At 47.4% G+C, this 23,101-nt stretch overlaps 1 protein-coding gene across 1 annotated transcript in view; it reads left to right on the top strand.

The window, feature by feature from the left end:
* LOC135511121 (echinoderm microtubule-associated protein-like 6) overlaps positions 1 to 23,059 on the top strand; it is a 128,638-nt gene extending 105,579 nt beyond the window's left edge. Inside the window, exons 38-42 of the mRNA XM_064932675.1 lie at positions 16,873 to 17,035; positions 18,748 to 18,851; positions 19,553 to 19,706; positions 19,979 to 20,079; positions 20,253 to 23,059. Of these exons, the coding sequence (XP_064788747.1) occupies positions 16,873 to 17,035; positions 18,748 to 18,851; positions 19,553 to 19,706; positions 19,979 to 20,079; positions 20,253 to 20,277 (547 nt within the window). The 3' untranslated portion in view covers positions 20,278 to 23,059. The remainder of the gene's footprint in view (positions 1 to 16,872; positions 17,036 to 18,747; positions 18,852 to 19,552; positions 19,707 to 19,978; positions 20,080 to 20,252) is intronic.
* Positions 23,060 to 23,101: the final 42 nt, after the last annotated feature.

The following is a 23,101-nucleotide window of genomic DNA, read 5'->3' as shown; positions in this document are numbered from 1 at the left end:
ACCCGAGCATCATCCCTAACCCTAGCTTTGTGTCCACATCCTGGCAGTAACCCTAGCATCAGCCCTAACCTTAGCTTCGTGTCCATATCCTGGCAGTAACCTAGCTTTGTGTCCATATCCTGGCAGTGACCCTAGCATCAGCCCGAACCCTAGCTTCATGTCCACATCCTGGCAGTAACAAACCCTAGAATCAGCCCGAACCCTAGCTTCATGTCCATATCCTGGCAGTAACTAACCCTAGCATCAGCCCTAACCCTAGCTTCATTTCCACATTCTGGCACTAACCCTAGCATCAGCCCTAACCCTAGCTTCATGTCCACATTCTGGCAGTAACCCTAACATCAGCCCTAACCTTAGCTTTGTGTCCACATCCTGGCAGTAACCCTAGCATCAGCCCTAACCCTAGCTTATTGTCCGCATTCTGGCAGTAACCCTTGCATCAGCCCTAACCCTATCTTCGTGTCCACATCCTGGCAATAACTCTAGCATCAGCCCTAACCCTAGCTTCATGTCCACATCCTGGCAGTAACTAACCCGAGCATCATCCCTAAGCTTCATGTCCATATCCTGGCAGTAACCCTAGCATCAGCCCTAACCCTAGCTTCATGTCCACATCCTGGCAGTAACCCTAGCATCAGCCCTAACCCTAGCTTCATGTCCACATGTCCACATCATTCTGGCAGTAACCCTTGCATCAGCCCTAACCCTAGCTTCGTGTCCACATCCTGGCAGTAACCCTAGCATCAGCCCTAACCCAAGCTTCATGTCCACATCCTGGCAGTAACTCTAGCATCAGCCCTAACCCTAGCTTCATGTCCACATGTCCTAACCCATCCTGGCAGTAACCCTAACATCAGCCCTAACCTTAGCTTTGTGTCCACATCCTGGCAGTAACCCTAGCATCAGCCCTAACCCTAGCTTATTGTCCGCATTCTGGCAGTAACCCTAGCATAAGCCCTAACCCTATCTTCGTGTCCACATCCTGGCAATAACTCTAGCATCAGCCCTAACCCGAGCTTCATGTCCACATCCTGGCAATAACTCTAGCATCAGCCCTAACCCTAGCTCCATGTCCACATCCTGGCAGTAACTAACCCGAGCATCATCCCTAACCCTTGCTTCATGTCCATATCCCTAACCTAGCATCAGCCCTAACCCTAGCTTCATGTCCACATCCTGGCAGTAACCCTAGCATCAGCCCTAACCCAGCTTCATGTCCACATCCCTAACTCTAGCATCAGCCCTAACCCTAGCTTCATGTCCACATGTCCTAACCCTAGCTTGTCCACATTCTGGCAGTAACCCTAGCATCAGCCCTAACCCTATCGTCGTGTCCACATCCTGGCAATAACTCTAGCATCAGCCCTAACCCTAGCTTCATGTCCACATCCTGGCAATAACTCTAGCATCAGCCCTAACCCGAGCTTCATGTCCACATTCTGGCAATAACTCCAGCATCAGCCCTAACCCTAGCTTCATGTCCACATCCTGGCAGTAACTAACCCGAGCATCATCCCTAACCCTAGCTTCATGTCCACATCCTGGCAGTAACCCTAGCATCAGCCCTAACCCTAGCTTCATGTCCACATCCTGGCAGTAACTAACCCTAGCATCAGCCCTAACCCTAGCTTTGCGTCCACATCCTGGCAGTAACCCTAGCATCAGCCCTAACCTTAGCTTCGTGTCCATATCCTGGCAGTAACCCTAGCATCAGCCCTAACCTTAGCTTTGTGTCCACATCCTGGCAGTAACCCTAGCATCAGCCCTAACCCTAGCTTCATGTCCACATCCTGGCAGTAACAAACCCTAGAATCAGCCCGAACCCTAGCTTCATGTCCATATCCTGGCAGTAACTAACCCTAGCATCAGCCCTAACCCTAGCTTCATTTCCACATTCTGGCAGTAACCCTAGCACCAGCCCTAACCTTAGCTTTGTGTCCACATCCTGGCAGTAACCCTAGCATCAGCCCTAACCCTAGCTTCATGTCCACATCCTGGCAGTAACTAACCCTAGCATCAGCCCTAACCCTAGCTTTGTGTCCATATCCTGGCAGTAACCCTAGCATCAGCCCTAACCCTAGCTTGTGTCCATATCTTGGCAGTAACCTAGCATCAGCCCTAACCCTAGCTTCATGTCCACATCCTGGCAGTAACTAACCCTAGCATCAGCCCTAACCCTAGCTTCATGTCCACATCCTGGCAGTAACTAACCCTAGCATCAGCCCTAACCCTAGCTTCATGTCCACATCCTGGCAGTAACCCTAGCATCAGCCCTAACCCTTGCTTCATGTCCACATCCTAGCAGTAACTAACCCTAGCATCAGCCCTAACCCTAGCTTCATGTCCACATCCTGGCAGTAACACAAGCATCAGCCCTAACCCTAACTTCATGTCCACATCCTGGCAGTAACCCTAGCATCAGCCCTAACCCTAGCTTTGTGTCCATATCCTGGCAGTAACCCTTGCATCAGCCCTAACCTTAGCTTTGTGTCCATATCCTGGCAGTAACCCTAGCATCAGCCCTAACCCTAGCTTCATGTCCACATCCTGGCAGTAACACAAGCAGCAGCCTAACCCTACTTCATGTCCTCATCCTGGCAGTAACTAACCCTAGCATCAGCCCAAACCCTAGCTTCATGTCCACATCCTAACCCTAGTTTCATGTCCACATCCTGGCAGTAACTAACCCTAGCATCAGCCCTAACCCTAGCTTCATGTCCACATCCTGGCAGTAACTCTAGCATCAGCCCTAACCCTAGCTTCATGTCCATATCCTGGCAGTAACTAACCCTAGAATCAGCCCTCACCCGAGCTTCATGTCCACATCCTGGCAATAACTCTAGCATCAGCCCTAACCCTAGCTTCATGTCCACATCCTGGCAGTAACTAACCCTAGCATCAGCCCTAACCCTAGCTTCATGTCCACATCCTGGCAGTAACTAACCCTAGAATCAGCCCTAACCCTAGCTTCATGTCCCCATCCTGGCAGTAACCCTAGCATCAGCCCTAACCCTAGCTTCATGTCCCCATCCTGGCAGTAACCCTAACTAACCCTAGCTTCATGTCCACTTCATGGCAGTAACCCTAGCATCAGCCCTAACCCTAGCTTCATGTCCCCATCCTGGCAGTAATCCAGCATCAGCCCTAACCCTAGCTTCATGTCCACATCCTGGCAGTAACCCTAGCATCAGCCCTAACCATAGCTTCATGTCCACATCATGGCAATAACTCTTTAATCTGCCCTAACCCTAGCTTCATGTCCACATCCTGGCAGTAACCCTCGCATCAGCCCTAACCTAACTTCATGTCCACATCATGGCATTAACCCTCGCATCAGCCCTAACCCTAGCTTCATGTCCACATCCTGGCAGTAACCCTAGCATCAGCCCTAACCCTAGCTTCATGTCCACATCCTGGCAGTAACTTACCCTAGCATCAGCCCTAACCCTAGCTTCATGTCCATATCTTGGCAATAACTAACCCTAGCATCAGCCCTCCTAGCTTCGTGTCCACATCCTGGCAGTAACCCTAGCATCAGCCCTAACCCTAGCTTCATGTCCACATCCTGGCAGTAACCCTAGCATCAGCCCTAACCCTTGCTTCATGTCCACATCCTGGCAGTAACTAACCCTAGCATCAGCCCTAACCCTTGCTTCATGTCCACATCCTGGCAGTAACTAACCCTAGCATCAGCCCTTACCCTTGCTTCATGTCCACATCCTGGCAGTAACCCTAGCATCAGCCCTAACCCTAGCTTCATGTCCACATCCTGGCAGTACCCCTAGCATCAGCCCTAACCCTAGCTTTGAGTCCACATCCTGGCAGTACCCCTAGCATCAGCCCTAAACTTAGCTTCGTGTCCATATCCTGGCAGTAACCCTAGCATCAGCCCTAACCCTAGCTTCATGTCCACATCCTGGCAGTAATCCTAGCATCAGCCCTAACCCTAGCTTCATTTCCACATTCTGGCAGTAACCCCAGCATCAGGCCCAACCTTAGCTTTGTGTCCACATCCTGGCAGTAACCCTAGCATCAGCCCTAACCCTAGCTTCATGTCCACATCCTGGCAGTAACTAACCCTAGCATCAGCCCTAACCCTAGCTGTCCATATCCTGGCAGTAACCCAGCATCATATCTTGGCAGTAACACAAGCATCAGCCCTAACCCTAGCTTCATGTCCACATCCTGGCAGTAACTAACCCTAGCATCAGCACTAACCCTAGCTTCATGTCCACATCCTGGCAGTAACTAACCCTAGCATCAGCCCTAACCCTATCTTCATGTCCATATCCTGGCAGTAACCCTAGCATCAGCCCTAACCCTTGCTTCATGTCCACATCCTAGCAGTAACTAACCCTAGCATCAGCCCTAACCCTAGCTTCATGTCCACATCCTGGCAGTAACACAAGCATCAGCCCTAACCCTAACTTCATGTCCACATCCTGGCAGTAACCCTAGCATCAGCCCTAACCCTAGCTTTGTGTCCATATCCTGGCAGTAACCCTTGCATCAGCCCTAACCCTGCTTCATGTCCACATCCTGGCAGTAACACAAGCATCAGCCATAACCCTTACTTCATGTCCTCATCCTGGCAGTAACTATCCTAGCATCAGCCCAAACCCTAGCTTCATGTCATCCCAGTAACCCTAGTTTCATGTCCACATCCTGGCAGTAACTAACCCTAGAATCAGCCCTAACCCTAGCTTCATGTCCACATCCTGGCAAGTAACTCTAGCATCAGCCCTAACCCTAGCTTCATGTCCATATCCTGGCAGTAACTAACCCTAGAATCAGCCCTCACCCGAGCTTCATGTCCACATCCTGGCAATAACTCTAGCATCAGCCCTAACCCTAGCTTCATGTCCACATCCTGGCAGTAACTAACCCTAGAATCAGCCCTAACCCTAGCTTCATGTCCACATCCTGGCAGTAACTAACCCTAGAATCAGCCCTAACCCAAGCTTCATGTCCCCATCCTGGGAGTAACCCTAGCATCAGCCCTAACCCTAGCTTCATGTCCCCATCCTGGCAGTAACCCAGCATCAGCCCTAACCCTAGCTTCATGTCCACTTCATGGCAGTAATCAGCCCTAACCCTAGCTTCATGTCCCCATCCTGGGAGTAATCCTTGCATCAGCCCTAACCATAGCTTCATGTCCCCATCCTGGCAGTAACCCTAGCATCAGCCCTAACCAGCAGCTTCATGTCCACATCATGGCAATAACCTTTAATCTGCCCTAACCCTAGCTTCATGTCCACATCATGGCAGTAACCCTAGCATCAGCCCTAACCCTAACTTCATGTCCACATCATGGCATTAACCCTCGCATCAGCCCTAACCCTAGCTTCATGTCCACATCCTGGCAGTAACCCTAGCATCAGCCCTAACCCTAGCTTCATGTCCACATCCTGGCAATAACACCCTAGCATCAGCCCTAACCCTAGCTTCATGTCCATATCTTGGCAATAACTAACCCTAGCATCAGCCCTAACACTAGCTTCGTGTCCACATCCTGGCAGTAACCCTAGCATCAGCACTAACCCTAGCTTCATGTCCACATCCTGGCAGTAACCCTAGCATCAGCCCTAACCCTAGCTTCATGTCCACATCCTGGCAGTAACTAACCCTAGCATCAGCCCTAACCCTAGCTTCATGTCCACATCCTGGCAGTAACTAACCCTAGCATCAGCCCTAACCCTTAGCTTCATGTCCATATCCTGGCAGTAACCCTAGCATCAGCCCTAACCCTAACTTCATGTCCACATCCTGGCAGTAACCCTAGCATCAGCCCTAACCCTAGCTTCATGTCCACATCCTGGCAGTAACCCTAGCATCAGCCCTAACCCTAGCTTCATGTCCACATCCTGGCAATAACTAACCCTAGCATCAGCCCTAACCCTAGCTTCATGTCCATATCCTGGCAATAACTAACCCTAGCATCAGCCCTAACCCTAGCTTCATGTCCACATCCTGGCAGTAACTAACCCTAGCATCAGCCCTAACCCTATCTTCATGTCCATATCCTGGCAGTAACCCTAGCATCAGCCCTAACCCTTGCTTCATGTCCACATCCTAGCAGTAACTAACCCTAGCATCAGCCCTAAAGCTTCATGTCCACATCCCAGTAACACAAGCATCAGCCCTAACCCTAACTTCATGTCCACATCCTGGCAGTAACCCTAGCATCAGCCCTAACCCTAGCTTTGTGTCCATATCCTGGCAGTAACCCTTGCATCAGCCCTAACCTTAGCTTTGTGTCCATATCCTGGCAGTAACCCTAGCATCAGCCCTAACCCTGCTTCATGTCCACATCCTGGCAGTAACACAAGCATCAGCCATAACCCTTACTTCATGTCCTCATCCTGGCAGTAACTAACCCTAGCATCAGCCCAAACCCTAGCTTCATGTCCACATCCTGGCAGTAACCCTAGTTTCATGTCCACATCCTGGCAGTAACTAACCCTAGAATCAGCCCTAACCTAGCTTCATGTCCACATCCTGGCAATAACTCTAAGCATCAGCCCTAACCCTAGCTTCATGTCCATATCCTGGCAGTAACTAACCCTAGAATCAGCCCAAACCCGAGCTTCATGTCCACATCCTGGCAATAACTCTAGCATCAGCCCTAACCCTAGCTTCATGTCCACATCCTGGCAGTAACTAACCCTAGAATCAGCCCTAACCCTAGCTTCATGTCCACATCCTGGCAGTAACTAACCCTAGAATCAGCCCTAACCCAAGCTTCATGTCCCCATCCTGGGAGTAACCCTAGCATCAGCCCTAACCCTAGCTTCATGTCCCCATCCTGGCAGTAACCCTAGCATCAGCCCTAACCCTAGCTTCATGTCCACTTCATGGCAGTAACCCTAGCATCAGCCCTAACCCTAGCTTCATGTCCCCATCCTGGGAGTAATCCTTGCATCAGCCCTAACCATAGCTTCATGTCCCCATCCTGGCAGTAACCCTAGCATCAGCCCTAACCCTAGCTTCATGTCCACATCATGGCAGTAACCCTAGCATCAGCCCTAACCCTAGCTTCATGTCCACATCCATGGCATTAATCCATCAGCCCTAACCCTAGCTTCATGTCCACATCCTGGCAGTAACCCTAGCATCAGCCCTAACCCTAGCTTCATGTCCACATCCTGGCAGTAACTAACCCTAGCATCAGCCCTAACCCTAGCTTCATGTCCATATCCTGGCAATAACTAACCCTAGCATCAGCCCTAACACTAGCTTCGTGTCCACATCCTGGCAGTAACCCTAGCATCAGCACTAACCCTAGCTTCATGTCCACATCCTGGCAGTAACCCTAGCATCAGCCCTAACCCTAGCTTCATGTCCACATCCTGGCAGTAACTAACCCTAGCATCAGCCCTAACCCTAGCTTCATGTCCACATCCTGGCAGTAACTAACCCTAGCATCAGCCCTAACCCTTGCTTCATGTCCATATCCTGGCAGTAACCCTAGCATCAGCCCTAACCCTTCATGCTTCATGTCCACATCAGCCCTAACCTAGCAGTAACAGTAACCCTAGCATCAGCCCTAACCCTAGCTTCATGTCCACATCCTGGCATAACTAACCCTAGCATCAGCCCTAACCCTAGCTTCATGTCCATATCTTGGCAATAACTAACCCTAGCATCAGCCCTAACCCTAGCTTCGTGTCCACATCCTGGCAGTACCCCTAGCATCAGCCCTAACCCTAGCTTTGAGTCCACATCCTGGCAGTACCCCTAGCATCAGCCCTAACCCTAGCTTCATGTCCATATCCTGGCAGTAACTAACCCTAGCATCAGCCCTAACCCTAGCTTCATGTCCACATCCTGGCAGTAACTAACCCTAGCATCAGCCCTTACCCTTGCTTCATGTCCATATCCTGGCAATAACTCCAGCATCAGCCCTAACCCTAGCTTCATGTCCACATCCTGGCAGTAACTAACCCGATCATCATCCCTAACCCTAGCTTCATGTCCACATCCTGGCAGTAACCCTAGCAAGCCCTAACCCTAGCTTCATGTCCATATCCTGGCAGTAACTAACCCTAGCATCAGCCCTAACCCTAGCTTTGCGTCCACATCCTGGCAGTAACCCTAGCATCAGCCCTAACCTTAGCTTCGTGTCCATATCCTGGCAGTAACCCTAGCATCAGCCCTAACCTTAGCTTTGTGTCCATATCCTGGCAGTAACCATAGCATCAGCCCTAACCCTAGCTTCATGTCCACATCCTGGCAGTAACAAACCCTAGAATCAGCCCGAACCCTAGCTTCATGTCCACATCCTGGCAGTAACTAACCCTAGCATCAGCCCTAACCCTATCTTCAACATTCTGGCACTAACCCTAGCATCAGCCCTAACCCTAGCTTCATGTCCACATCCTGGCAGTAACCCTAGCATCAGCCCTAACCCTAGCTTCATGTCCACATCCTGGCAGTAACCCTAGCATCAGCCCTAACCCTAGCTTTGTGTCCACATCCTGGCAGTATCCCTAGCATCAGCCCTAACCCTAGCTTCATGTCCACATCCTGGCAGTACCCCTAGCATCAGCCCTAACCCTAGCTTCATGTCCACATCCTGGCAGTAACAAACCCTAGCGTCAGCCCTAACCTTAGCTTCGTGTCCATATCCTGGCAGTAACCCTAGCATCAGCCCTAACCTTAGCTTTGTGTCCACATCCTGGCTGTAACCCTAGCATCAGCCCTAACCTTAGCTTCGTGTCCACATCCTGTCAATAACTCTAGCATCAGCCCTAACCCTAGCTTCATGTCCACATGTCCTAACCCTAGCTTGTCCACATTCTGGCAGTAACCCTAGCATCAGCCCTAACCCTAGCTTCGTGTCCACATCCTGTCAGTAACCCTAGCATCAGCCCTAACCCTAGCTTCATGTCCACATCCTGGCAGTAACCCTAGCATCAGCCCTAACCCTAGCTTCATGTCCACATCTGGCAGTAACCCTAGCATCAGCCCTAACCCTAGCTTCATTTCCACATTCTGGCACTAACCCTAGCATCAGCCCTAACCTAGCTTCATGTCCACATTCTGGCAGTAACCCTAACATCAGCCCTAACCTTAGCTTTGTGTCCACATCCTGGCAGTAACCCTAGCATCAGCCCCCTAGCATCAGCCCTAACTCTAGCATCAGCCCTAACCCTAGCTTCATGTCCACATCCTGGCAGTAACTAACCCTAGAATCAGCCCTCACCCGAGCTTCATGTCCACATCCTGGCAATAACTCTAGCATCAGCCCTAACCCTAGCTTCATGTCCACATCCTGGCAGTAACTAACCCTAGCATCAGCCCTAACCCTAGCTTCATGTCCACATCCTGGCAGTAACTAACCCTAGCATCAGCCCTAACCCAAGCTTCATGTCCCCATCCTGGCAGTAACCCTAGCATCAGCCCTAACCCTAGCTTCATGTCCCCATCCTAACCCATCAGCCCTAACCCTAGCTTCATGTCCACATCCTGGCAGTAACCCTAGCATCAGCCCTAACCCTAGCTTCATGTCCACATCCTGGCAGTAATCCTAGCATCAGCCCTAACCATAGCTTCATGTCCACATCCTGGCAGTAACCCTAGCATCAGCCCTAACCATAGCTTCATGTCCACATCATGGCAATAACTCTTTAGCATCAGCCCTAACCCTAGCTTCATGTCCACATCATGGCAGTAACCCTCGCATCAGCCCTAACCCTAGCTTCATGTCCACATCCTGGCAGTAACCCTAGCATCAGCCCTAACCCTAGCTTCATGTCCACATCCTGGCAATAACTAACCCTAGCATCAGCCCTAACCCTAGCTTCATGTCCATATCTTGGCAACTAACCCTAGCATCAGCCCTAACACTAGCTTCGTGTCCACATCCTTTAGCATGTAACCCTAGCTTCATGTCCACATCCTGGCAGTAACCCTAGCATCAGCCCTAACCCTAGCTTCATGTCCACATCCTGGCAGTAACTAACCCTAGCATCAGCCCTAACCCTAGCTTCATGTCCACATCCTGGCAGTAACTAACCCTAGCATCAGCCCTAACCCTAGCTTCATGTCCATATCCTGGCAGTAACCCTAGCATCAGCCCTAACCCTAACTTCATGTCCACATCCTAACCCTAGCTTAACCCTAGCTTCATGTCCACATCCTGGCAGTAACCCTAGCATCAGCCCTAACCTAGCTTCATGTCCACATCCTGGCAATAACTAACCCTAGCATCAGCCCTAACCCTAGCTTCATGTCCATATCCTGGCAGTAACCCTAGCATCAGCCCTAACACTAGCTTCGTGTCCACATCCTGGCAGTAACCCTAGCATCAGCCCTAACCCTAGCTTCATGTCCACATCCTGGCAGTAACCCTAGCATCAGCCCTAACCCTTAGCTTCATGTCCACATCCTGGCAGTAACAAACCCTAGCATCAGCCCTAACCCTAGCTTCATGTCCACATCCTGGCAGTAACAAACCCTAGCATCAGCCCTAACCCTAGCTTCATGTCCACATCCTGGCAGTAACTAACAGCCCTAACCCCTATGTCCACATCCAGCCCTAACATCCCTAACCCTAGCTTCATGTCCACATTCTGGCAGTAACCCTAGCATCAGCCCTAACCCTAGCTTCGTGTCCATATCCTGGCAGTAACCCTAGCATCAGCCCTAACCTTAGCTTTGTGTCCACATCCTGGCAGTAACCCTAGCATCAGCCCTAACCTTAGCTTCGTGTCCATATCCTGGCAGTAACCCTAGCATCAGCCCTAACCCTAGCTTCGTGTCCACATCCTGGCAGTAACCCTAGCATCAGCCCTAACCCTAGCTTCATGTCCACATCCTGGCAGTAACAAACCCTAGAATCAGCCCGAACCCTAGCTTCATGTCCATATCCTGGCAGTAACTAACCCTAGCATCAGCCCTAACCCTAGCTTCATTTCCACATTCTGGCAGTAACCCTAGCATCAGCCCTAACCCTAGCTTCATTTCCACATTCTGGCAGTAACCCTAGCATCAGCCCTAACCTTAGCTTTGTGTCCACAGCAGTAACCCTAGCATCAGCCCTAACCCTATCCGTGTCAGTAACCCTAGCATCAGCCCTAACCCTTCATGTCCACATCCTGGCAATAACTCTAGCATCAGCCCTAACCCTAGCTTCATGTCCACATCCTGGCAGTAACTAACCCAGCATCATCCCTAACCCTTGCTTCATGCATCCTCAATAACCCTAGCATCAGCCCTAACCCTAGCTTCATGTCCACATCCTGGCAGTAACTTCATGTCCACAGCATCAGCCCTAACTTCATGTCCACATGTCCTAACCCTAGCTTGTCCACATTCTGGCAGTCCTAGCATCAGCCCTAACCCTAGCTTCGTGTCCACACAGTAACCCTAGCATCAGCCCTAACCCTAGCTTCATGTCCACACAATAATCTAGCATCAGCCCTAACCCTAGCTTCATGTCCACACCTTGTCCACATTCTGGCAGTAAACATCAGCCCTAACCTTAGCTTTGTGTCCACATCCTGGCAGTAACCCTAGCATCAGCCCTAACCCTAGCTTCATGTCCACATTCTGGCAGTAACCCTAACATCAGCCCTAACCTTAGCTTTGTGTCCACATCCTGGCAGTAACCCTAGCATAAGCCCTAACCCTATCTTCGTGTCCACATCCTGGCAATAACTCTAGCATCAGCCCTAACCCGAGCTTCATGTCCACATCCTGGCAATAACTCTAGCATCAGCCCTAACCCTAGCTCCATGTCCACATCCTGGCAGTAACTAACCCGAGCATCATCCCTAACCCTAGCTCCATGTCCACATCCTGGCAGTAACCCTAGCATCAGCCCTAACCCAAGCTTCATGTCCACATCCTGGCAATAACTCTAGCATCAGCCCTAACCCTAGCTTCATGTCCACATGTCCTAACCCTAGCTTGTCCACATTCTGGCAGTAACCCTAGCATCAGCCCTAACCTTATTGTCATGTCCACATCCTGGCAATAACTCTAGCATCAGCCCTAACCCTAGCTTCATGTCCACATCCTGGCAGTAACTAACCCGAGCATCATCCCTAACCCTAGCTTCATGTCCACATCCTGGCAGTAACAAACCCTAGAATCAGCCCGAACCCTAGTTTCATGTCCATATCCTGGCAGTAACTTACCCTAGCATCAGCCCTAACCCTAGCTTTTTGTCCATATCCTGGCAGTAACCCTAGCATCAGCCCTAACCCTAGCTTCATGTCCACATCCTGGCAGTATCACGAGCATCAGCCCTAACCCTAGCTTCATGTCCACATCCTGGCAGTAACCCTATTATCAGCCCTAACCCTAACTTCGTGTCCACATCCTGGCAGTAACAAACCCTAGAATCAGCCGGAACCCTAGCTTCATGTCCATATACTGGCAGTAACTAACCCTAGCATCAGCCCTAACCCTAGCTTCATTTCCACATTCTGGCAGTAACCCTAGCATCAACCCTAACCCTAGCTTCATGTCCACATCCTGTCAGGAACCCTAGCATCAGCCCTAACCCTAGCTTCATGTCCACATCCTGGCAGTAACTAACCCTAGCATCAGCCCTAACCCTAGCTTTGTGTCCATATCCTGGCAGTAACCCTAGCATCAGCCCTAACCCTAGCTTTGTGTCCATATCCTGGCAGTAACCCTAGCATCAGCCCTAACCCTAGCTTCATGTCCACATCCTGGCAGTAACACGAGCATCAGCCCTAACCCTAGCTTCATGTCCACATCCTGGCAGTAACTAACCCTAGCATCAGCACTAACCCTAGCTTCATGTCCACATCCTGGCACTAACTAACCCTAGCATCAGCCCTATCCCTATCTTCATGTCCATATCCTGGCAGTAACCCTAGCATCAGCCCTAACCCTAACTTCATGTCCACATCTTGGCAGTAACACAAGCATCAGCCCTAACCCTAGCTTCATGTCCACATCCTGGCAGTAACTAACCCTAGCATCAGCACTAACCCTAGCTTCATGTCCACATCCTGGCAGTAACTAACCCTAGCATCAGCCCTAACCCTATCTTCATGTCCATATCCTGGCAGTAACCCTAGCATCAGCCCTAACCCTTGCTTCATGTCCACATTCTAGCAGTAACTAACCCTAGCATCAGCCCTAACCCTAGCTTCATGTCCACATCCTGGCAGTAACACAAGCATCAGCCCTAACCCTAACTTCATGTCCACATCCTGGCAGTAACCCTAGCATCAGCCCTAACCCTAGCTTTGTGTCCATATCCTGGCAGTAACCCTAGCATCAGCCCTAACCCTGCTTCATGTCCACATCCTGGCAGCAACACAAGCATCATCCATAACCCTAGTTTTGTGTCCACATCCTGGCAGTAACACAGCATCAGCCCTAACCCTAGCTTCATGTCCACATCCTGGCAGTAACACAAGCATCAGCCATAACCCTTACTTCATGTCCTCATCCTGGCAGTAACTAACCCTAGCATCAGCCCAAACCCTAGCTTCATGTCCACATCCTGGCAGTAATACAAGCATCAGCCCTAACCTTAGTTTTGTGTCCACATCCTGGCAGTAACATAAGCATCAGCCCTAACCCGAGCTTCATGTCCACATCCTGGCAGTAACCCTAGCATCAGCCCTAACCCTAGCTTCGTGTCCACATCCTGGCAGTAACAAACCCTAGAATCAGCCGAACCCTAGCTTCATGTCCATATACTGGCAGTAACTAACCCTAGCATCAGCCCTAACCCTAGCTTCATTTCCACATTCTGGCAGTAACCCTAGCATCAACCCTAACCCTAGCTTCATGTCCACATCCTGTCAGGAACCCTAGCATCAGCCCTAACCCTAGCTTCATGTCCACATCCTGGCAGTAACTAACCCTAGCATCAGCCCTAACCCTAGCTTTGTGTCCATATCCTGGCAGTAACCCTAGCATCAGCCCTAACCCTAGCTTTGTGTCCATATCCTGGCAGTAACCCTAGCATCAGCCCTAACCCTAGCTTCATGTCCACATCCTGGCAGTAACACGAGCATCAGCCCTAACCCTAGCTTCATGTCCACATCCTGGCAGTAACTAACCCTAGCATCAGCACTAACCCTAGCTTCATGTCCACATCCTGGCACTAACTAACCCTAGCATCAGCCCTAACCCTATCTTCATGTCCATATCCTGGCAGTAACCCTAGCATCAGCCCTAACCCTAACTTCGTGTCCATATCTTGGCAGTAACACAAGCATCAGCCCTAACCCTAGCTTCATGTCCACATCCTGGCAGTAACTAACCCTAGCATCAGCACTAACCCTAGCTTCATGTCCACATCCTGGCAGTAACTAACCCTAGCATCAGCCCTAACCCTATCTTCATGTCCATATCCTGGCAGTAACCCTAGCATCAGCCCTAACCCTTGCTTCATGTCCACATTCTAGCAGTAACTAACCCTAGCATCAGCCCTAACCCTAGCTTCATGTCCACATCCTGGCAGTAACACAAGCATCAGCCCTAACCCTAACTTCATGTCCACATCCTGGCAGTAACCCTAGCATCAGCCCTAACCCTAGCTTTGTGTCCATATCCTGGCAGTAACCCTAGCATCAGCCCTAACCCTGCTTCATGTCCACATCCTGGCAGCAACACAAGCATCAGCCATAACCCTAGTTTTGTGTCCACATCCTGGCAGTAACACAGCATCAGCCCTAACCCTAGCTTCATGTCCACATCCTGGCAGTAACACAAGCATCAGCCATAACCCTTACTTCATGTCCTCATCCTGGCAGTAACTAACCCTAGCATCAGCCCAAACCCTAGCTTCATGTCCACATCCTGGCAGTAATACAAGCATCAGCCCTAACCCTAGTTTTGTGTCCACATCCTGGCAGTAACATAAGCATCAGCCCTAACCCGAGCTTCATGTCCTCATCCTGGCAGTAACTAACCCTAGCATCAGCCCAAACCCTAGCTTCATGTCCACATCCTGGCAGTAACCCTAGTTCCATGTCCACATCCTGGCAGTAACTAACCCTAGAATCAGCCCTAACCCTAGCTTCATGTCCACATCCTGGCAATAACTCTTGCATCAGCCCTAACCCTAGCTTCATGTCCACATCCTGGCAGTAACCCTAGCATCAGCCCTAACCCTAGCTTCGTGTCCACATCCTGGCAGTAACCCTAGCATCAGCCCTAACCCTAGCTTCGTGTCCACATCCTGGCAGTAACCCTAGCATCAGCCCTAACCCTAGCTTCGTGTCCACATCCTGGCAGTAACCCTAGCATCAGCCCTAACACTAGCTTCGTGTCCACATCCTGGCAGTAACCCTAGCATCAGCACTAACCCTAGCTTCATGTCCACGTCCTGGCAATAACTAACCCTAGCATCAGCCCTAACCCTAGCTTCATGTCCATATCCTGGCAATAACTAACCCTAGCATCAGCCCTAACCCTAGCTTCATGTCTACATCCTGGCAGAAAATCTTGCCCTAGCATCATGTCCTCATCCCAGTTAAACCCTAGGTCGAGAATATACAGGTTAACCCAACGTAATTATTACATCAGTGAGCATTCGAAAATAATCTAATTTATTGTACCAGTGCCATTGATAATGACTTGCACCATTGCTAACTAGCAACGCTGGCCCCATTTTCTCAAAGAGTTATGGTATATTAAATCCCTGTTGTCTTAACCTTTGACATTTATTTATTATTATTTTTTTTACCCCTTTTTCTCCCCAATTTTGTGGTATCCAATTGTTTGTAGTAGCTACTATCTTTTCTCATCGCTACAACTCCCTTACTGGCTCGGGAGAGACGAAGGTTGAAAGTCATGCGTCCTCCGATACACAACCCAACCTTGCCGCACTGCTTCTTAACACAGCGCCATCCAACCCGGAAGCTAGCCGCACCAATGTGTCGGAGGAAACACCGTGCACCTGGCAACCTTGGTTAGCGCACACTGCGCCCAGCCCGCCACAGGAGTCGCTGGTGCGCGATGAGACAAGGATTTCCCTACCGGCCAAACCCTCCCTAACCCGGGCGACGCTAGGCAAATTGTGCGTTGCCCCACGGACCTCCCGGTCGCGGCCGGTTGCGACAGAGCCTGGGTGCGAACCCAGAGTCTCTGGTGGCACAGCTGGCGCTGCAGTACAGCAGTGCCACCCGGGAGGCAACCTTTGACATCTTCAACCTAGGTTCAAACCTAACCTCAACCGCAACCCTAACCTCAACCCTAGCCACAACCATAACTCTAACCTCAACCCAACCCTAGCCTCAACCACAACCCTGGCCACATCCCTAACCCTAACCAACAACCCTAGCCTCAAGCACAACCCTGGAAACAACACTAACCCTAACCATAACCCACAACCCTAACTCTAACCAACAACGCTGGCCTCAACCACAACCCTAGCCTCAACCACAACCCTGGAAACAACCCTAACCATAACCCACAACCCTAACCCTAACCAACAACCCTGGCCTCAACCACAAACCTAACAGTGCTTCATGTCCACATCCTGGTTCAATCCTAACTCTAGCCTCAAAACTAGCCTGTTTCATGTCCAAATCCCTGTTCCATCTTAACCCTATCCTCAACCACAAACCTAACCCAAATTTTGCATTACTCTAACCATAGCCTTATGTTCAACCGTGGCTCAACCCTAATCCCAAAATATGGCTCCCTAAAATCTGAATTCCCAATTTAACCTGTGGTTCGAACCAAGAAAACAACTAACCAAAATTAAACAATTTATTTTTTCAAACTGTGGAGACTGATTTAACCAAAAGGGTTAACTAATTTTAAATGGCATTGGGTCAGTTAAAGGCCAGTCAATTACATTTTAATTATGAGAATGTTTGTGTGGTTCAATGTCATATATACAGTATGTCTATTCTGTGACCCTCTCAGGTTCAGTCCAGACAAACACCTCCTGGCAGTGGGCTCAGTGGAGAGTACGGTTGACCTGTATGACCTTACATTGGGCCCCACACTCAACCGCGTGGGCTACTGTAAGGACATCTCCAGCTTCGTTATCCAGATGGACTTCTCTGCAGACAGCAGATTCATCGAGGTATGCCACACTGAACGGGAAGTAGAATACGGCTGGAGGGGTTTTAAAAACAGACTAAGTCTTTTTGTTGTTGTTACAAGCCATGGAGGTTTTGATAGGCTGACATACATACTGGATTTTCTAAACCGCACACAAAATAGATAGTGGAATGAGGTCCATTTTATTTTGCTGTCAAGGTCATTATGTTTGAATAGTCTAAAAGCCTCTTTTTTTTACCATCATGGCAACCGTGTCAGTGTTGTCTTTTTAATACAGCCATCTTGACCATTTGATCATGTTGCACAGTGTGTTCTCACCATGATGGATACTCGTATATCCATTCCAAAGCATGCTGAGAGTGGAAAACACCTATATTTAGACTCACACATATATGGCAGGCAGGTCATAATCGTTTATAGCCAAGTCCCCTTCTAGTTAACAGTAGCGTGGAGCCGCCCCAGAGTAACCCGACAGGCTTCAGCTAAAAAAGGAGCCCTATCTGAGGTATTTGAGGTATTCTTATAGACTCAGACCCATTCTTTGCTGTTATGGAAAGTTTTAGCCCTTTTACGGAGTGTCGCTATGACTGCCACATGAAGACCAGAGAAAGAGTACGATGGTGACTTGGCCTTCTAAATTTAACCTGTCCTCAGCGTACAATTACAAGTACATGTGACTGTGCCTTGAAGGGGAGGGACAAGTATAGTTTGCCATGGTCCTCCTGTAATTTTAAGTTATAGACACAGGCGTCCTTCCAAACTCAGTTCTCGGAGAGGACGTAAACCACTCGGATTTCACCATGAGGCCAATGGTGACTTTAAAAGAGTTAGATTAATGGCTGTGATAGAAAACTAAGGACGGATCAACAACATTCTAGTTACTCCACAATACTAAACTAAATGACAGAGTGAAAAGAAGGAAGCCTGTACGGAATAAATATCCCAAAACATGCATCCTGTTTGCAATTAGGGACTAAAGTAAAACTGCCAAAAATGTGGCAAAGAAAATTCACTTTATGTCTTGAATACAAAGTGATATGTTTTTTAGGATAAAAAGAAACGGAATAGAGCTAAGCATAGGAAAAATCCTTGAAAAGAACTTGGTTCAGTCTACAGACACTGGGAGACACATTCACCTTTCAGCAGGACAATAACCTAAAACACAAGACCAAATATACACTGGAGCTACTTACCAAGACAAAATTGAATGTTCCTGAGTGGCATAGTTACAGTTTTGACTTAAATCGTCTTGACAATCTATGACAAGACTTGAAAATGTCTCTCTTGCAATGATCAACAACAACCAACTTGACAGAGCTTGAATACATTTTTTTAAAGAATGTGGACAATATTGTACAATATTGTACAACCCAGAATGACTCACAGCTGTATTTGTTGCCAAAGGTGACTCTAACATGTATTGATTGATTCAGGGCTGTGAATAAATACTGTATGTAAATTACATTTCATTTTCAAACATTTCTAAAAGCATGTTTTCACTATGTCATTATGGGGTATTGTGTGTTGATGGGTGAGGGGAAAAATGCATTTCATCCATTTTGAATTCCGGCTGTAACAACAAACTGTGGAATAAGTCGAGGGGTGTGAATACTTTCTGAAGGCACAGTACACTAGATGACTGATGTATTTCAGACAGTTACAATATTCTGACCTCTGGTTGTGTGCATATGCATGAGTGTGTATTCTGACGTGTCACTGGCTGTGTGTCGACAGGTGTCCACAGGAAACTATAAGCGCCAGGTGCATGAGATGCCTTCTGGGAAAATGGTAACAGAACAGACTGTGATTGAGAGGATCACCTGGGCCACCTGGACCAGGTAGAATGATTCATTGTAGTCACTGGAATTTAATCAAACTCACATACTCTCCAAAATCAAACTGAGATCAATATTCAGTAAAGAATACAAATATTGCATGGTAACACTATTGCGATATGGCGTCAACAACGGGAGCTAAACATAATGTCTCACTCGTAATATGGGAATGCAAGGTGAAGCGGTACAAAAACATTGCTGGTTCAACTTATTTTTGAGCTTTAGGCTCGTTGAAGCCATCTGGGCACGTTTGTGTATGGAAGTTTAGTGGGCACACCTAGACATGTTTTGTAGTTGTGTTTGGGTGTCTGTTATTGATCAATGGAATAATGGAGGTCAATCAATACTGTCTGCAGCACAGCAGTCACTGTTCACTTCTCACGAATAGACCCCAAACTTCCTCTAAATTCACTCTCCCCGAGGTTAATGGGTTTAAATACATTCTGCATATAGACCGTAGCATACTTATTTCGAAACATGAACAGAAAAACAAATGTCTGGTTGAGATCTTTTACAGTATGCAGGAATCTTTTTAAATGTTTTACTACTGAGAAGAGTACGATATAGTAATTCAGTTGACTTGGAGGGAACATTTAAAAAGGTTATTCTTTGGTGGACTAATGTCCTTAGTACTGGCAGGCTTGTGGTTTTGTTCAGCATATTCTGCAGTCTGAGCATGGCTCCTCTCTCTCATTCCTTCTCAGTATCCTGGGAGATGAGGTGCTGGGGATCTGGCCACGGAATGCTGATAAGGCTGACGTCAACTGTGCCTGTGTCTCCCACGCTGGCCTCAACGTGGTCACCGGGGACGACTTTGGACTGGTCAAGCTCTTCGACTTTCCCTGCACTGAGAAGTTTGTGAGTGCTTCACTTCCTCTCAACATCACTGGGATAGCTTTTAAAGATATGTAGTTACTGAAGCCATAGAACACAGACTGCTGGCTGGGGCTGCCCCAAGTGGGGAGGTGGGCCAGTATCCGAAAGGTCGCTGGTTTGAATCCCCAGCCGACTGGATGAAAAACTATTTGCCCTTGAGCAAAGTACTTAACCCTAATTGCTCCTGTAAGTGCTCTGGATGAGAGCATTGGCAAAACAAGTGTTTAATTAATACTTATTTTGATCCTCTACAGGCCAAACACAAGCGTTACTTTGGGCACTCGGCACACGTGACCAACATTCGCTTCTCCTATGATGATAAATATGTGATCAGCACTGGAGGAGACGACTGCAGGTATGCAGAGCTTGTTACCGGGTTTAACCACGTCAGATTAATTACGTTAAAGCTACTTTACAATAAATAGGCACATTCACAAGTGATTTGCATTAGAATTTTTCACAGCTCATCTTGTACTCCAAGCAGGTCTGATTTTTTACTGACTGCTGTATTGTCTTCCTCTTTTTTAGTGTCTTTGTGTGGAAATGCCTGTAAACCGGAGCCTTTTCTCCACAACCATCCACTAACATGCACCCAGACTCCTTAGCCCACCGCAGTAAGTCTTGGATTCCGACAGGAATACAGCCAGGCTCCCAACGCCTCAAGTGTCTGGCTGCGGTCTACCTTTTTGCCTGCAACGGTCTCCCCATCCTTAGAACAACACCTGGGGATGGGCAATACGCTAATCACTGTACTATTAATTCAAGTCTAAGCATTAGGCAGAGCAGGTAGCTCCTTTTCTAACAGGAAACCACTTTGAAGTAGATTTCTTTGCCACTAGAAAATGTTTGACTTTCTGGCCTAACAAGAAATAGCAGTGTTTACATTCACATCTGCTTTCAATGAAGGACACATGAAAGCAGGTTGCCATGCCAGCTATTGATTTATAATGAAACCATTGATAATGTCTGGGATTCAATCAAATCGCACATGGTTGACAATGCAGATTTGAAAGGCCAGTAAATGCTGCCTATGTCGGCTCAATCTGAAATTACCTTAATTTCTATTGCGCAATCTGTATCGCTACAGCAATAGATTGAAAATAGCCCTAAATCCTGGCCAGTGTAGAGGATACAAGTCCCCCCCCGCCCATAATTCATTTGAAAGTATTAATATCCTTAAGTGCCTTTATGAATATTTCTACTTGTTATATTTTTTTGCAGTTTCACGTTTGAAATTATTTTGTACACCTCTGGTGCTATTCGATTGTAAAGTTTCTCATTCAATATGCAGAAAGGGGCATTGGTTTGCTGCCGTTTATGCATACAACATCCAAAGTATGATGAGATGATGTAACATGTGACATAGTAAGTTATAATAGCTCTATAGAAAATATTTAAATGTTACTGTGATCGGACGATCAATTTTCAGCTTATGGTTGTTACAAACAAGATTAGGAAGCATTCTTAAAATGCTTTTAACTATTGTCAAAATGTTACTTAAATTTTGTGAAATATCTTGGTGAAACATGCTTCCATATAACCATTGTGAAAAGATTCAACAAAAATAATGTTCATAGAACTAGTACTGAAGCGTTACCGTATATTTCAACATTCACTTCCAGTAAGGGATATCAACTGGCTGGTTTACATTTAGATTTGTCATTTAGCAGATGCTCTTATCCAGGGAGATTTACATTCATCTTAAAATAGTTAGGTGAGACGTCACAATCGTATAGAGTACATTTCTCCTCAAATTATTTATCAAAGTGAAATAGACAGTCCAGGAGACGGTGACCTGTCACAAAAAAGCAGACTATACAGTCTTACTCAAGCCCTGAACCTGGTTTCCCAAAAGCATTTTAAGGCCAAAATGCTTTTGGGAAACCAAGGCCTTGGTCTACTGTTGAACTCTTAGTCGTCTCGTTAATCCGCATCACGGAAATTCAGTTTTACAGCGTGATCGAAATTTAAAGACAATGTCCCCGCTTTAGCGGAGACCGCATTCACGGTAAACGCTGCACGTCGGCTCAGAAATGACCTTTACATTTCTATTGCGGAATGTGTAACACTTTAGCTTTACAGAATGAATAGCGCTCTTAGCCTTGCTGTCTTTAGCCTGTCAGTCTCACTAATGTTTAGCTAGCAGTGTGGCAGCAATGTTACTATATGTGCATTCTTTAAGCAGTATGGATTCCTGTTTACATATTTTTATTAATTTAATTTTTGTACAAGACAGATTGTCTAGATATCGTAAAAGTATTTGTATCATATTGTAAATTTAAAAAAAAAAATGCTCAAATGCATGAATTTATTTTTTAATCAAACATCTGTGGTGATTTTATCGTATGAATGACAATGTTTTATACCAATTTATTGTGAGTGTACATGTGCAAGTATTAAGTGTATGGAAAGATTAAATGAGAATACCGAATTTGTCATTTGTCCGCAAACACGTGGGTATGACTCAAGGCATTGAGCTTTTTTCAGTCTCCCAACATTCCTTACACTTTGTGTATTCACTGGATTAGAGCGTCTGCTAAACGTAATTTCACTGGCAATCAAATAATTAAATGCAGTTACGAAATTGACAGACATTACGTGCCAAATGTGTACTACATCATGTACTGGAGTATTTACATTCCTACATGCTATTTAGAACAGCTCAGCATACAGTCCATTCTTATGGGATGGAAAATGTCAGCGACATCCTTTCCTATAGGACCATGGGGTTGTTTTAGGTAGTTTCTGTAACTATACCCGTGGCTACTTTTCTAAATCCTCCATCTTGCCTGAGTGAAAAAACATCCACAGTAATTCATCTATAAGCTTTATTGTAATTGTTTCTATTTCACAATGCATTCCACAAACAGTTCTCATAAGAGTTCATTACAATTGTATGAAGTATCATTCACAATTACTTGCATAAACAATGCTTGAAGTTTCCATGTTACATAATTTTGCAGCTTTAGATATTGGGTCCACAGAGAGTATGTCCATTTTTTTTTGTCTTAAGTTGTTTGTAAACGTGTTCTTCCAGAGTTTAAATAGGCAGCTGCATGAGGTGAAATGATCATTAACGTTCTAAATGTTTCTAGCTAGAAATACTCAGAAGCATGAAGTGCTATGGATTATCGCCCTGCTGGCATTAAAGACCATCGTCAAGCACAATGACACGTCAACACCTTGTGTCAAGTACACTCAATAGCCACTGAAGAGAGCTAGAAGCTTTGAAACTACAGTCTATCAATAAAACAGTAAAATCACAAACACCACTAACTTAATCATACCAAATAACGACAGGTATTCAGGTTTCCACAAAGGTACCAATTAACCCTCCCTCATTACAAAAAAGACAATGCAATTCCAATTTTCTGAAC

Source organism: Oncorhynchus masou, chromosome 23 (genome assembly GCF_036934945.1).
Source record: "Oncorhynchus masou masou isolate Uvic2021 chromosome 23, UVic_Omas_1.1, whole genome shotgun sequence".
NCBI lineage: Eukaryota > Metazoa > Chordata > Actinopteri > Salmoniformes > Salmonidae > Oncorhynchus > Oncorhynchus masou.
The sequence above is the reverse complement of the archived record's forward strand: the minus strand, read 5'-3'. Positions and strand labels throughout refer to the sequence as shown.